The sequence below is a fragment of the Cyphomyrmex costatus genome, unplaced genomic scaffold (assembly GCF_001594065.2).
Source record: "Cyphomyrmex costatus isolate MS0001 unplaced genomic scaffold, Ccosl1.0 scaffold100, whole genome shotgun sequence".
Taxonomy (NCBI): Eukaryota; Metazoa; Arthropoda; class Insecta; order Hymenoptera; family Formicidae; genus Cyphomyrmex; species Cyphomyrmex costatus.
Window position 1 is genome coordinate 784,688 of NW_017274955.1, and position 16,885 is coordinate 801,572.

General features: G+C 35.2%; 2 protein-coding genes across 2 annotated transcripts; both read right to left on the reverse strand.

Annotated features, from left to right (window-relative positions):
- Nucleotides 1–4,085: 4,085 nt before the first annotated feature.
- Nucleotides 4,086–10,630, reverse strand: LOC108771431 (nuclear pore complex protein Nup153). Its single transcript, XM_018536723.1, has 8 exons — nt 10,439–10,630; nt 9,349–9,639; nt 8,987–9,281; nt 8,450–8,670; nt 7,941–8,332; nt 4,702–7,852; nt 4,452–4,579; nt 4,086–4,377 (listed from the first exon to the last, which is right to left on the reverse strand). The coding sequence occupies exons 1-8, from the start codon at nt 10,511–10,513 to the stop codon at nt 4,311–4,313; spliced, it is 4,620 nt and encodes a 1,539-aa protein (XP_018392225.1). The 5' UTR covers nt 10,514–10,630; the 3' UTR covers nt 4,086–4,310.
- A 2,366-nt stretch (nt 10,631–12,996) lies between these two features.
- Nucleotides 12,997–14,312, reverse strand: LOC108771733 (uncharacterized). The gene is made up of 2 exons (XM_018537099.1): nt 13,881–14,312; nt 12,997–13,569 (listed from the first exon to the last, which is right to left on the reverse strand). The coding sequence occupies exons 1-2, from the start codon at nt 14,134–14,136 to the stop codon at nt 13,310–13,312; spliced, it is 516 nt and encodes a 171-aa protein (XP_018392601.1). The 5' UTR covers nt 14,137–14,312; the 3' UTR covers nt 12,997–13,309.
- Between the last annotated feature and the right edge of the window lie 2,573 nt (nt 14,313–16,885).

Consider the following 16,885-nt stretch of genomic DNA (forward strand, 5'->3'; position numbering starts at 1 on the left):
ATTTTATATATAATATATATATATATAATGTTCATGTATCCTATACGGTGTTTCTCAACACAAGCTCTAAGTAACTTTTAAATATTACAAGTGCTATCCATTAAGGCAATGTCACCTTTATTCATTACAGATAAAGAATCGAAGCAGTAATTCTTTAGAGAAAGAGAAAGAAAGAGAAAATTCTGTTTCACAAGGAAAAATTCCGTATATCTAACATATATTTTTATTATTATTGTGAGTATTATTAATGTCGTTTATGTCTATACATTATACATAAAATTAAAATGCTTTTAATAAATTTAACGTATCATCTTAAAGGAAGAAATTGTGACTTATACAAATTTTAAGATTTAAAGATATAATACATTTTCAGTGAAGTATAATATATATATAAAAAAAAAGAAATGTTTTTAACCATAAGCGTATTTCGTCGACTTGTGCGAATAAAGATGGCTTTTCTTATATCTCTTGCATATTACATGTTCTAATAAGTGTCTTCCGAATTGTTCTATGATTTATCGGTTGAGAAACACCAATGCGTTTTTCATATTAACTAATGTTACATCATGTCATGAGAATGTAACACCATCCCCATAGCACCTGAAGCATACAGTGAACATTCTCCCATGTATTATTTTATTTAATTACAGTCAGTCATTGGATTTATTTCATAACAATCTCCCTCATTTCTGAACTTTATTAGATAATAGCTTAATGCATTCTCGAGATATTCAGAAAAATTCAGTACAATGCATAATTTCCAATGGACTAAGATTATAATAAGGCCTCAGAATATTTGACATACTATAACATCCCATGGCTCATAGGAATATTACGAAAAATAGTCATCATAAAACTTTGTTATCTCTATTGATGTACATAAAAGGAAATATTAATAATGTTACATATATAAAGGAATATATAATCCAATGCACTTTGTAAGTCTGCAAAAAAATACTACCTACAATTTTATACATATATATAAATTTTAATATCGTGTGTGTACATAATACACAGAATGTTCAGCATAACGCATGATTTTTTAAACACTTCCGATGGTTAAAGAGAAAGGTTGAACGGTGAATATTTATTTAGGCTGCAATACGCAATAAAAAAATATCAATAAAACATGTTTATGTACGTGTTTATACGTACATGTTTGTATGTTTATGTTTGTGTTTAGTCAGAGATTGTAAATACTGCTGTTAAAAATAATGATGTGAATATTTGATAAAGTATAAATAAAATCAATAAAACATCAATAAAAGTGATATTTTGTTATTTTATAGTGATTTGAATCCATTTTGAATATTCTTACAGTATGGAAAAAATTTTATGATGCCATTTAAAAGATTTAAGATTTCGATTTCTTTATGAAAAAATATGTTTTAAATATTTTTTTTTATTGCGTGTTGTAGCTCAGATTCACTTTCCAATCTTTCTCTTTAACCATCGAAAATGTTTAAAAAATCGTGCGGATCGTTTCGCTGAACACTCTGTATATACACACACATAATATTAAAATATTTTCTATTTTAAACAATATGAAAAAAAGAAAATTCTATCAGATATGGGATGTTACATATCTATTGTGTTGAACATTTTTAATGCAGTACTTTTCAGATGTTTATGCAAACATATTACAATGGAGAGTTATATAAAGTGCTACAAAACAATTCCAATATGCTTTATAGTTGTTTAATACATCTACATTACACGTTCATTATGTAATTGTAAGGCCATATATGCGAAATTTAATACAAAGATATTGTCTCGGTAGACAATATTCGATATACTGATAAATTTGGAAATTTGTCTATTCATAGACAAATGGACGACACAGCCTCAACAGAGAATGTTCACAGTGTAGGACAGCAGCATAGACATATCTCAGCGCAGCCTCACTTTACCATTAATTATATTATCTTCATTTTGCAATCATGTAAAACAGTGTCTTGTCAAATGCTTACGTTCAAAACATCCTTTGTAGACATTGTTAAGGTATGGGAATTTGCTTAAAAACTAAAATAATTTCATCTATGCGAATTTTTAAGTTATTAACTATTTATTCGTACGCGCGCGCGCTTCATTAACTTTACACATACCTGCATCACAGTTTTCTTGAAATCACCCATACACTGGCATTATGTATTTAATCAATGTCGTTTATATCTTAAATGAAAAACGTACCTACAAAGGATATTTTAACACAATGTTAAAAAATATAAGTCTATGTAGAAACTATCGTATGAATTTTTGTCTCTTAACAATGTACAGAACTAAATGTTTACATGTAAATATTACATAACAATGGATAAACAATGTTTAACAGAATGTTTTGTACCTAGGTATCTAATATGGCATAAGATAGGTCATGTGCCGAGTTATTCTTGGCTACTGTCGAGTCTAAGTCAACAATATACACAATTAATTATTAAATAAGATGTGCATGATTTCAATAATTAATGAATCATTATTACATGCCATCTAACTACTTTCCACTTTAGGGGACTTCTAAAAAGGATTGTTTGACAATCCCACACACAGTTGTTTGAGTAATTTCAAAAATTGTGTCATTCTAAGAATTGCACAAAAATCTAATACGTTACATCATCATAAAAGATATTAAAAGGATGATAAATTAAATATTTCTTATTATTTGTAACAATAGAATATGAAATTTTACAAAATTTTTTATTTTATCTTAAAAATATTTAAGATGTTATAAATAAAACATCTTGTTTAAATTTAATTAAATCTTTATTTATTTACGTCCCACTATATGAGCACATATTAATAAATAAAAATTAGTACATAATTCGAAAATTTCAGAAATTTGTCAAAAATAAAAATTATATCCAATAAAATATCAGAAAGAACTCTTTAGAAGCCCCATAATAATTTATCTTCATTCAACATCCTTCTTTCAAATTTATTTCACTCACTCTATGGTAAAACACACAACATTATAATATAATCCTATCAAAATGGCATTCAGTATTTTCTTATAGGATTATTTCATTCAATATATAAAAAAAATATATATAATTTCGACTACTCAATGGAAACGTTTAGTAATCGTCAGTTTGTACTATCCGAATGCCATTTTTGTGTATCTTACACTTTCCCTGGACTAGTTCTACAAAGATTGTGTAGGGCTGCCCACGAAATTCTAATTGAAATATAATTAATATCTATGTATATATATGTATGTATGTATATATGTACGTATAGTGGGACTTTATTGATATATAGTCAATTCACAATGCTCGTACTGTCACAATGTTCTTAAGTGTCCTTAAATTAGCATTGTTATAAACACTTGTATGATAATTCAATTATACAAAATCGTGCAAAATTTTGAGAAAAAAGAAATTGATATAAACTTATCAAAAATGTGAAAATATAATTTACATGAATATAAAAAGCACAAATATTTTTTAATAGATTAAATAACTATTGAATATTTGATATTTTATATGAAAAAAATGCTCTAAAAAATATATTACATTTGAAAAAAATTATATATAATGAAATCATTATGAAATAATATTACATAAAATTAATGTAATTAATTTAAAATTATTATGAAAATAATGTTATTTTTCCCAAACTTATCTTGCTTTATTTGACAAATTTTGTTAAAATTTAAATACACTAAAGATATTTAAGTGTTAGTATTTATCTGTTTTGATATAGGTATATATGTTTCGTTCACAAATTATGATTTCTGTGCTTTTAAACTAAATTCAATAAATTTCGCATCAAGATCCTTCTACAAAGTGTGCTACGAGCTGTGACTGACTTATACTTACCTATGAATAGGTGGTCATTTCCCACTAGTATATTTCTTATCAATTGCACACGTCAAGTGCTTATTAATTTTCTTTATCGAGGTACTTTTCGATTTCGGCAAATATGTATTCTATCTTGAGTACGTCATGTCATATACATCACGTCCAATTTTTTTGGTAAGGTCTTATTAGTAATGTAACGCCACCACGATTTACTGGCTTCATGCCAACTCCAAGATATTATTTTCATTATAACTTGTATAATTTAAATAATTTATAATTTACATTTCCTGCAGAGAGAGAGAACACAAGTGGTTGTACGCAAGCATGTTCGGTTAGCTTTGGGTTACTATATTACAGATGCTTGGTATATACCACCACACTGCAATTGATTGATGTATGACAGAATTTCATTGTACATCATTTTATATAACGGGCTTAACAAAGACACACTCAGAAACACATACAGATGTAGACGCACCTGAGTGTATATGTGAACGTGTTGTCATATGCTCTCTATCGCACGCATCTTCGAAATGCTTTTTTGATTTTCCGTGGAGCTGCTGCCGATTGGGGTGGAGCGCTATAAAAGAATGATACATTTAGTACGTATCCTATATAAGTATAAATATATAAATACGAGAAAAAGATATTTACTTAAATGCCGTTGGCGCACTTCCTTTGGTGAAATTGAACGAAGGCCGACTATTGGGATCGAACGCTACTGTGGAAGTAGAAGCAGGAGAATTAAAGTTGAATCCTTCGGATGACGCAGATGTAGATGACTGCAACATTACAACAATGTTAATTGAAGAAAACATAAAAATACAGATTATAATACATAGTAATAATTAATTTTTAAATCTCAACATTTTAAATATATATAAATAAAAATTTTTATATTTACCATTCCTCCAAAGTTAAAACCTCCTGATGTCGCAGCAATTGGAGCTGTAGATCCAAAATTGAATCCTGTACTGGATGAAGGAGTAGTCGAGAACGATGATGTTGCTGGAGTTTGTGGGTTTGCTTGTGGAGCACCGAATATTGGAGTTGCCACTGCGCCTTGACCAAATGTCGCCGGTGTTTCTTGTTTAGGTGGATTAAACGCAAAATTGGCGTTTGTTGGAGTGGAATTAGCTCCAAATGTATCACTACTGAATGTGTTATTACTATTCTGTGGCGTATTTGAATTACTACCAAACGTAAAGAGCGGCTTCGTAGGTGACGTAACCGGATTAACATTTGCAGAGAAGTTAAATCCGCCGCTTGCTGACTGTTGCGATGAAGCCGAGCCGAACGTGAATAAAGAGTTGTTTGATGCAGCATTAGTCTCGATGGGCTTGGTGGTTGAAAATATAGTAGATGTTGTCGTAGCACTGCCAAAAGCAGATGTATTATTTCTAAAGGCCGGGGTATTAGTTGATCCAAAAGGTGTCGAAGTAGCACTATTAGACGGTGTGACGAACGTTGATAGAGAGTTTGCCGTAGGTGAATTGAATACAGCTAACTTCGTTTCCCGTGTAGCAAAAATTGGTGGTTTACTCTCGGTGTTACTGCCGAACGTTGGAACATTAGCTTTGTTCTCGGGAATGACAAATCCTGATGGTTTGCTGCCCGTTGTGGTGAATGACGACGGTTTATCTGTGCCGAATGCTATTGTCGTTTTCGACTCATTGGTGAACAGTGATGTGGAACTCGAGACGATCGGGAAGAGCGTAGCGACCGGTATATTGTTTGCGGCTTTATTAGTTGGAGTAGTCTCGGTTGTCTTTTCTCCGTACGACACGCTTGTAGATAACGTGGCAGATGACGTCGGAACTTGGCTAAAAGATGGTATTGTAGTTGATTGAGATGTCGTCTTTGTATCGGAAAATGTGAAAGTAGGTTGAGCAAAAGTTGGAAGACAAGTAGTCGTTGCATTCGTGGAAGTTGTAGTAGCAGTGCTTACACTGCTTGGTACCCCGAATGAGAATGTCGGTTCCGATTTTGCGTCTAATGTATTCTTTGTAATATTTTTTTGTGTCAATAACGACGATAACGTCGTATTAGTACTAATTGGTACCGTATCAGTTGTCGGTGCTGGTTTGGAACTTTCTGTCACAGTGATTGCAAAGGAAGTCTTTTTTGGAGAACTTTGAACACGCTGATTCTTGGTTGGAAAAGTAAAGCCTGCCATAAAGGAGAATGAAGGAGCAGTCGATGGAGCACTGGACACAATGTTTGTATTTTGTTTCTCACTTGCTATTGTTGAACTATCGCATTTTGATATACCAAAAAGTGTTTCCTGTTTAGATTCTTGGTTTTGATTGGTAGATTCGGATTTTTCAGAACTTTTTACATTGAGTACAAATCCTGTACTACTAGAAGAAGACGTAGTGACACTATTAGTTTTAGCTGCTTTATTTACAGCTTTACTCTCTTCCTTTGGAATGCCAAATGTAAATTGTGCCGTACCACTATTCTGTTGTGCATTACCAAATTTAAATCCGTTTAAGGGAGATGTGTCAGATTTAGATTGATTGTCAGATTTATCTATACCAAACTTAAATCCACCTGGTTGATCAGTTAAGTTTGTTATACCAGACGATACACCACCAAACTTAAATTGCAAGGTAGAAGATTTGTTTGATTTTACAATACCAGGTTTTGAAGCTTGACAAGCTACACATTCCATATGTTTTGCGTCATTTTGTAGCATGCAAGAATCGCAAGTCCACGAACCTTCTGGTTTCTTAAATTTGTCTCCAAACCCATTACTTGAAGTCTGTTCCGCTTTGCTCGGTCCTCCAACAGAACTAGGTTTAGGTGTGCTGCAACAAGGACAGGTGGCAACAGAACTGTTATTTCTAACAAGGCATCCTGGACACTCCCAGGAATCTTTGCTTGGTTTAAATTTGTTTATTATTTCGGAATTAGATATTTCTTTCATTGCCGTGACTTCTGTATTAGTGTTTAACTTCTGTGCAGATGACTCTTTATTCGTCATTTCCTTCGGTTTTGTTTTTACAGAAGTAGTAGGTTTAGACGTATTGCAACAAGGACATGTAATAACGTTCGCTGCATTTCTTAGTAAACAACCGGAGCATTCCCACGATCCTTCGGCTGGTTTAAACTTATCTATTAGATCAAAATTTTGAGACTTAACAGTTTGTTGCATCGCAGAACTACTTCCTGATTTTGGTGTAGTGCATGCTACACACGTGATGTTACTTTGCTTGTTTCTTACACAGCAAGTCGTACACTCCCATTGATTTGCAGATAGTTTAAACTGAGATCCGAAACAATCGTTCTCAATTGACTTTGTTTCCTCAACTGTATCTGTTGTTGACGTTGAGGGTAATGAAGTTTTATCATTAGGATTTAACCGAGACATTTTACATGCAGTACACTGTTTGTCTGTACTATTGTTCCTGATCATGCATTCGCTACACTCCCAAGATGATTCTGTATCGTGCATGTTTGTAATATCAGAATCTAAACTGATATTTTTATCATTGTGTGTTGTTTCAGAAGTCAATCCCGAATTCGCTTGTCCAATTAAATTAAATTCTATTTTACTAGATTTGAAAATATCCATAACACTTCCTGATTTCAATTCTTGCGGCATTGTAGACACGTTTTTTACTTTTGCTTTTAATCTGGGTGCTGTGGATGAGCCACTCCAAATGAAATTTGGTGCGGATGTTTTCGCACAATCAACAGTAAATCCTTTCTCGGTTAATGAATGTGAATTTGAATCAGTCAAATTATTCGCGCAGTCTTCAGCGTTGATCGGATTACTAAAAGTGAAATTGTTGACAGACTGCAAACTTTTTCCAGCATCTGTTACTTTGATAGGACTAGCAAATGTAAAAGAATTTTCTTTATTTGCTATAGTTTTGCCTGCGGAATGTGAAGCAGGGGGTGGTAAGGTAAAATTGAAATTAGGTAACGTTGTTATCGGTAAAGGTATGTTCGGCAAATTTACTGGCGCCACCGTTTCTTCTTGCTCTAAATTTATTTTAGATTTGCCCTTTAACTTTCCGCGGTACTTTTCACTATCGGTATCCTCCGTTCTACAAAAAAAATTAAAGTATTTATCTTTGAAAAACATGGATTTGTATGTGAATAACAAACGCACAAAACTACGTTTGGTAAACGTACCTTAACCGATATTCTTGCGGAGGCGGAGGTGGATCGCTACGAGCGGAAACGATCTTTCTAGCCACAAGAGTTGTATCTTGTAGCTTTTGTCTTCGCCTTAGTTTCAATATATCAGGGACGGTTGGTACTGTTAATTCACGCGTCAAATGACGCAGACCAATCCTAGCAGATGGATTCGGTATCTCTTCTCGCGTTCTTTTCCTGCTTACCGAAGACATAGCATTACTTGTGTTTTTTAATGGAATTTTTTTTGCGTCGGATACAGGTGAAGAAAAGTGTTCTAATGCTTCCAATATCTTTTTGGCGGTTTGACTCATACCCGATGAATCAACTCCTACTGCATCAGAAGGTTTAACTTCAACACTTGTTCTCCTTGGTACTTTAAGTTGTATCTAAAATAAATATATAATTCGAAATCTATAATCTATTATATCAATAATATTATATAATTGTTTAAAATAATTCAAGACACAAGAGAACGAAACTTCCTTCATACTGAGGATACATACCTCATTTGAATTGTTAAAAATATTACGACTTCGTTTATAAAGACCTACTGCATTTGCACCTCCGAAAGTAATATTACCACTATAAAAAGGAGAAGATAGCGGAGATGCACGATCTACAGCATTTGTTATAATCGATGCATTAAAACTCGGTCTACGACTGCTTAAAGAATCGCGAGAATTACTGTCTAAAAACAAAGACCTTGGAGATTGTAAATGATTAGCTGAAACAAAAGGATAATACTCATATACTACATGTCGACATTTTAATATCCTTTAAAAAAATAACAATTCAACAAAGTACAAAACGTAAATGATTTAATTAACACATTTAATTAAACTTTACAGGACAGGAAAACAGAGTATTGCTGAATATTATACTTTGAGGCAAAGAATACAACAAAAAATACGAATTATTAACAAATCTTACTTGAGAAAAAGCTGTAAAATTTAAAAATATCACCTTTTTCTAAAGATTAACTAATTTAATATCACGTATTTATGATTAACTTTTACATATAATATAGGATTAATACTCACTAAATGTCAATTTATCATCAAGATGCCTCTTTCTACTAGTAAACATTGAACTGTACAACAAGTTTGATGAGCCTTCATGCCTATTTATCTGTGGAATAAGCGAACTGCATCCGCTAGTACTTTCACTGGATTCCGAATTATCATCCATTCCATTTGCTATTCCGTTATTAGTCAAAGCTAACGAATTTAAGTCAGACCTATGAGACGTTACAGTCCTAATGTCTGCTTGTACCGCAGGAGTCGAAGTCCTTAAATGTCCTATTCCACTTGGTCCAGCTGTTGCAAAATCTTCCGTCTGTAAATAAGTTCTAATAAGCAAACTACCTCCACATACATTTCGTCAAATAAATTTGTTCAGTTACCATTTCATTATGAATAGGATATTGTTCTTTAGAGGGTTCAATTGTATTTAAAGCAGTTTTAACTCTTGTTTGTATAGAAAATGTGCCAGGTGGATGAATCATATCCATACGAATACGTGGTCGTTTGCTAGGAGGAGGCTGCTGCACATCATCCTTAAATTCTGTCTCTTCAATATTCCCTCTACCTTCTAATGCATCTTCATTACTTTGAGAGGTATTGAACCACTTACTAATCCATGATGACTGTGGTATAAAATCTGTTACCTTGGTTGCCACTTTTCTCACAAATGACTATAAAGAATATAAATAGACAAATTATGAATATATGTATAATGATGCAAATTTATATATTATGATAACATTTTACATCGCAATTGTTGATATCTCTATTAGACTGAAATATACTACAAGCAACATAAAAATATATAAAAATATTTGTATTCTATAAGATTGATAACAATATTTTTAAATAAAATCAAATAACGAAAGTCTTGCAAATTTGGAGTAAAAATAACATTATATTGTAAATTTTACCGAGTTCATACTTTTTACTTGATTAGGCAGTAAGCAAAAATAAATTTCTCAAGCTACATTTTAAGTCGTGTTACCGCACAACGTAACCGTGAAGATTTGCGCGAAGACCTACGCAGAGCGCGCGATGCTCAGCAAGGAGGGGGACGCAAGAAAGAAAAAAGAGAAAGAGACGCATAGAGGTATACAATTCGTGTTTCTTAAACTCCCGGAGGCTTACATGAACGAACGGATGCACTGCTCCGCGACGGAGTCGCGCTGCAGCAATTACCGTTCGTCGGAAATGTCTCGCGAGTGTTCGCGCGCGCGACACGGGGAGGAAATTGAGGTTATCATCGGGCTCACTCACATAACCGTGACACCGTGGGCATTGCGCGGGGGTATCACGTCGTAGGGAAAGGGTGGGTATGCGGGACATCATGCGGCAAGGAGTCGGTACTCGTCGTCGATCCGATCGCTGTGCTACCCTGGGGACGAAAGGGCGCGTGAAGGGCGCGCGGCCCATCTCCGTCGCGGGCACGCGGCGGTCGCTTGTCGTGGTGACGAGGTGGCTACTCACGTTGTTCGCGTCGTAGGGCTTCGCATTGCGCGACGACGGCCGCCTGCCGGCCGGATTACCGCCTTCCCTGGGCATGATTAGCCGTTCTCACTCCCTGCACTCGTCGCTGCACGACGACCGTTACGAAACGCACACGCGCGTCGCAAACATCGCCTCCCTAGAAATTCGGTCACCGCCGGAACCGCGCACCACCTTTCCTACCTCCTACGGACGAGAGAGAACCACGAGAGGCAATATGGCCGCGCTCGAATCACGAACAAAAACCGCCACAGGGGCGCCAGCAGGTTTCCTTCAAATCGTGTCCTACTGCGCGTGTCCTGCCCACGTGACGCGCGCGTGCCACACTCCCGTGGAGTTCGACCAATTGAAAGCACGAGACTGGACTTTTTGCTCCTCTTGCACTTAAACGTAATTTAAAACAATGCGGTATGTAAGCCAAACGTATCCCATTACGGAGGATATAGTTTTTTTTTAAATTTCGAGAATATAAAGGAACTTAAGTGAGTCAAATGGATTAATCGGGATGCTTCCAGAAATTCTAGAATATTCTGGAAACTTTAATGGCGTTTTCGATCAAGGGACCTATTACGGTTTTCGGATTGAGTGAAAATGACGAAAGTGAGAAACTCACCCAGTTGGTTGATTTCACCTCGTGAGAATACGAAATTATGGCTCCAGGGTATCAATCATGTAACTTTTTATCTAGAGCGGCAACGTGAAAAGTGAAAATTTTTATGAATGTATATATGAACATATACACACATATATATAAAAAAATTTTCACTTTTCACGTTTTTGCCCTAGAAAAAAAGTTACATAATCGATACCCAGCACACTAGAGCCATAATAACGCTTGCCGCGCGGCAAGCGTTTCAGCGTCCAGTGTGCTGAGCCATTATTCGTGTGAGCAGGCTCAGCGACAGAAGTTGGTATAGTTCCAATACGGATGTAGTTCAATTTGAGGTGTATGTAAATAAATTAAACGGTTTCGGATCAATTACGGACGGGACATACAAATTAGAAATTCAAATGATAAATTACGAACATGGAAGCTACTTTGACAAAGGTCAACAAATACAGATTAAGGGAATTGTTAAAATAACAAGTTAATTATACATTAAAAAATGTGTAAAAAAAAATGATGTTATTTAAAAATGATGTGTTTAGAGTCCCACTCAAATGCACTTTGAGTAACATGTCATCCTTATTTAACGTTCGATAAACAATAAGGATAGAATGATATCTGGGTGATACTTGAGTGAAAATTTTCTGAACATAGGTCGGTATTCATAGTCAGTTCTTATTTGAAGACTGTCTTAAGTAACGTCTTATGGGCCTTCTACAATAAAGCGGGGAGCACATACTTTTGCATAACGCATAAAGCATGTGCATAAGGAATTTCATTGGTCCATTTTCTTATGCCTGAGTCAATGGACCAATCAAATTCTTTATGTATATGGTTTATGCGTTATGTAAAAGTCTGTGCTCCCCGCTTAAGGCGAGAAACACACACTTTTGCATAACGCATAAACCATATACATAAAGAATTTGATTGGTCCATTGACTCATGCATAAGAAAATGGGCCAATGAAATTCCTTATGCACATACTTTATGCGTTATGCAAAAGCTGTGCTCCCCGCTTAATGCCTAGTTCACACTAGGCGCGATGAGCGATGCGTGACGAGCGATAACCAATAAGAACTCTTCTTTACATCGTCATGTGAGCTAAAGCAAAGCTTTTATTGGTTATCGCTTGTCGTTCATCGCCCATCGCATCCAGTGTGAACTAGGCATAAGCCATAAGTTACTCACATGACATAAGTGTTAAGTCACAATTATAAGTCATAAATCTTAAGGAATTTGCATCTTTATTAAGTCGTATTAGATCCATATATGTAATACTACTATGTGGCTAGATGAGAGAGTAGTCCATTTCCCAGAACCACGGTGCGGGAATATACTTCTCTCTCTTTCTCAGGTTACTTTGAACGTTGTGCGCATGCGTCAGATTCATCCCCTCCATCAATGATAAATAGAAGGATAAATATACATATATGTGTAAGGAAGAAGGAAAAAGTGATTGATTCCGCTTCAGGATATAACCTTGTTACAGTTAACAGAGTCAGTTTTGTCGAAATAAATAAATTAATCCTAATTTAATGAAATAAATTTTTTCAATATGTCGTTATGTATATAAGAATACAGTGCAATCCCTTACAGAGATTTCATGATAATCAGTTTATTAAATATTTTAATTTTTTAAGTATTTTTCACTATTTTTTAATACTACAAATTTAATTTTCAATATTTAATATTTATTACCAATATTAAATTTCTGTTAAGGATGTATTCTTGTAAGTACTGGAACAAACATGTGTTAAGTAGATGTAAAAAGTAAAGATAACGTTAGAGAGAGAGAGAGAGAGTTTTATTTAAAGTTATTAAAGTTCATTTAAAGTAATACCTAGTACAGTATCTTATTGATGATTAAATAATATTAGTTTAGTAAACTTATTTCTAACATAATTGTTTTTACTCGACATATACTTTTTGCTTCATGATGTAATCTTACATTTAAATATAAGGTTATGACATATTTACACAACTGAACTCGATGATTATTCAGTACGTCTTGCGTTTTTATGTGCGCGTCCATTACATTGCTTGAAAAGGGAATGCCTATTTGACTAAAAATTTGATTAAGCAAAATTGTTTTTATATTTTTTATTTGTAAGTTGTTGGAGGACTGTCTAATTACTTTCTCTAAAATGTGGCATATGGAGCATACATCGGGAGACGGTGTCAAATACGGCCCTCGGTTTTTAATTGCAGACTGCATTGGCATTTCTGCATCTACACTCAACTGTGCCTTACATATATACATTGTATAATGTTTCTAACTTTGTATTCTTCATCATGTCTTCTAAATAAGTGATACGCTTCAGCAATTTCCTGTTTTGGCGATGAAGTTGTTTTATTTGTTCTCGTTTCTTGGCATCGTTCTGCTTCACAAGTGTAATTACCCGTTTAGCTCTTCTGGGAGTTGCGACGTCAGAAACACAAATTTCAGAAATGAAGCGTGGTTCTGCAACTCTGCGTTTCTTTGGAGTGCACACATCTACTTCAAAACCTGAAATAAAAAGAGAAGCATATACATTGTATTATACATTGGCCCGTATTCAGAACGCGCTAACAACAATGTTAGCGCGCTAATATGCTACAGTTTACGTCACGTATACTATAGAATTTCAGAGATAAAAGCGCGCTTTTATCGATAAAAGTTCTGAATACGGGCCATTATGTATAGACATTAATTTTGTCATTTCAATTTTCTCGATTTGTAATAAAGAAAAACAAATATTGATGTATAATTTCTCAAATTCCGATTTTTAATTTACAGTATTATCAGGATTTTATTAATATTATAACTTTAACAAATACCTCCAGTATCATCATTAGGAGCTTCATTATTCGAATTTTCTCCTGATGATATATGTGGTATATTCTCACTGGCAATATCTGTGGGTTCTGTGATTTCCTTTAACACACACAACGTAGGTGATCGATGATAATTGACTTTTGTGTCTACAACTGTAGCAAGCTCGTTACTAATATCGCAGATCATCTTTCCCTCAAGTGATACACTTTCCCTGATGGATATATCTTGACGTTGGACAGTTTCATTTCTGATGTACATGACTTTTTGGGCATTTGTCACTGATATAGAAGGAACTACTCCTGGAAGTAGACAGTTCCCAAAAAACTTTCCCCGTAACAACTTAATTTTTTTCTCTTTATCCTTGAAATGACACGAACAAATGTATACCTTTGATACATCATCAGCTTCGGATAAATTACAGGCACTTAACCATTTTAAGCGAAGCTGTCGTTCTTTTGGAAATCTAAAAATAACAGCCAAATTTAAATTTTTTGCACTTAGAAGAGTGAAATTTTTCACTTGAGAAAATTCAGAGAGCATCAATACGTAAACAAGCCACAGTAAATATTAATCGTTCATATAACTGATTTTATACCTGTGCAAACTAATGTTTTCAGTCGCATTAGGCTTTTTACCACATAAATAACATATCTGGACCATTTTGTTTGTATACAGCACACATCTAATAAGCATAACGAGCATAACCTGTTCGCGTCATCTCACTGATCGCACTCTATTTTCCTGTTGGCGGATGCGATCAATTCAACGCATGCGCACAACACTCAAAGTAATCTTAGAAAGAGAGGGAAATATATATTCCCGCACCGTGGTTCTGGGACCGCTTCCTCTCACTCCCTCTTATGGCCAATTTCACCAACGTCGGTTAAGCTAACCGACGGTTAATTCCAATGGAATTATCTAATCGCATTTGTCTTTGACCAGAATGAACCAATCACGATTGACACTTTAACCGTCGGTTAGCTTAACCGACGTTGGTGAAATTGGCCCTTATAGGCACAAGAGACCTAGAAAACAGAGATGCGTCATTGAAGGGTATGGCTTGATTGGCTGTCTAAATCACGTGATCAGAGTGCCATTTTAATTCACTATTGCATCTAATAGATATAGTTTTATAACGTATGTACATATATAGAGAAAAATTTAGACAATACAGTGTCGAATTGCAATAAAAAACTATTTTTATGGTGTAAGTATTCTTATTTGTATGAATATTTAATGTCGGACTTAACCTAGCCTAATCTAATCTTTCTACCTTTTGCATCAACTGTCATCAGCTTATAGGTCAAGAGCACTTATATTGAATTAAAATGGCGGTGGTTACCTAACCCAACCGACGCAATGTCGCATCTCTGTTTTCTAGGCCTCTAATAGGCACTAGCCATATAGTAGTATTACATATATGGTAGAAAGCCCATTAAGACGCGAATGCAGCCCTCTGATTGGTTCGTACGTAAGCGGATTAGCGGATCGCCAATCATAGAATCGTTCTGTTAGATTTGCTTGCAAAATTTGCAAACAGATCTAATAGAACGATTCTGTGATTGACGATCCGCTAATCCGCTTACGCACGAAAAGCTCCATTAGTAGGGGAGGCCAAGCGGGGATTTTGGGATTTACTCGAGCGAGTCAGAATAACATAAAGGGGGAAAGCTTGCACCCTAATAAGTACCCTCACCAAATATTAAACCTCTATACAGAGCCGGGGGTCCAGGGGATTAGTAAATAAAAAAAATCGATCATTCAAAAACTCGAGCGCGTCAGATTAAGGTATGGTGTGTTAATTACATGTAGAAAAGTGTACATTTCAAAAATCTGACACGCTCGAGATGCGCTCTGGATTTTTTTTTTCCCCCTTTTTTGACCCCTTCCTACAGCTAACCCCACCACGTAAACCGTCAGATTAATATTTATCCGTTATCAGAAACACATGGGTCGCTTACACTATTAATATCTGACACGCTTCGAGTATTGCATTGTCACTGTTTTTTTTTTTGAAAGCCTGTACACGCTCCCCCACCACTGAAACGGCATACATCATATAACCTTTTTTTCTTTTTAGCATCTAATCTTCACAATCCAATAGGTCCCCACGACGCTCGAGTAAATCCACATTTAGCCTCTCGGCCTCCCCTACTACATGGGACATTACCTTGATGACTAGTTCATACTGGATGCGATGGGCGATGTACGACAAGCGATATCCAATAAAAGCTTTGCTTTAGCTCACACGACAATGTAAAGCAGAATTCTTATTGGTTATCGCTCGTGGCGCATCGCTCATCGCGCCTAGTGTGAACTAGGCATGAGAGCGGCCATGCCCGAGATTTTGTCTGGTTTATGCTTCAGGTCTTAATCCCAAGATCCTAAAATTCAACCAATAAAGCTGCCAGTTCTAACTGAAATTTGAACTCTATTGGCTGAATTTTAGGATTAAGCCTTAAAACCGAAGCATAAACCAGGCATTAGCTGTTACTTTATTTTGAAGCGCTTCTATATCCACAAAACGTGGACATTGAACTATGTAGCCAATATCCACGATCGTGTCGGTAATGTCCACGATTTGTGGTTCGAATCTTCCCTATGTCCATGATTATTTTGGTCCGTTAGCAGACAAAAGGCCTGTTCTTTTTCTCTGCACTGTGCCCACAGTGCAATAAGTTGAAGTGAAACAGATATACGTTGTTTCACTTCAACTTATTGCACTGTCAAAACTGGTGCAGACAGTGCAGGCAAAAAGAACAAGCCTAAAGACAGACAATCAATCGATATACTAGCGTTCATTTTTGTGATATGGGAACTAGATACCCATTCTGCGTGGCGAAACTGTCGATAAAATCATAGTATCAAATAAGAATGTGATGCGTGTCTGTACTAATAGAAAGAAGCCTGGCGAAGATTCGAACCAAAAAATCGTGGACATTACCGACACGATCGTAGACATTAGCTACATAGTTCAATGTCGTTTTGTGGATATAGAGGCGCTTCA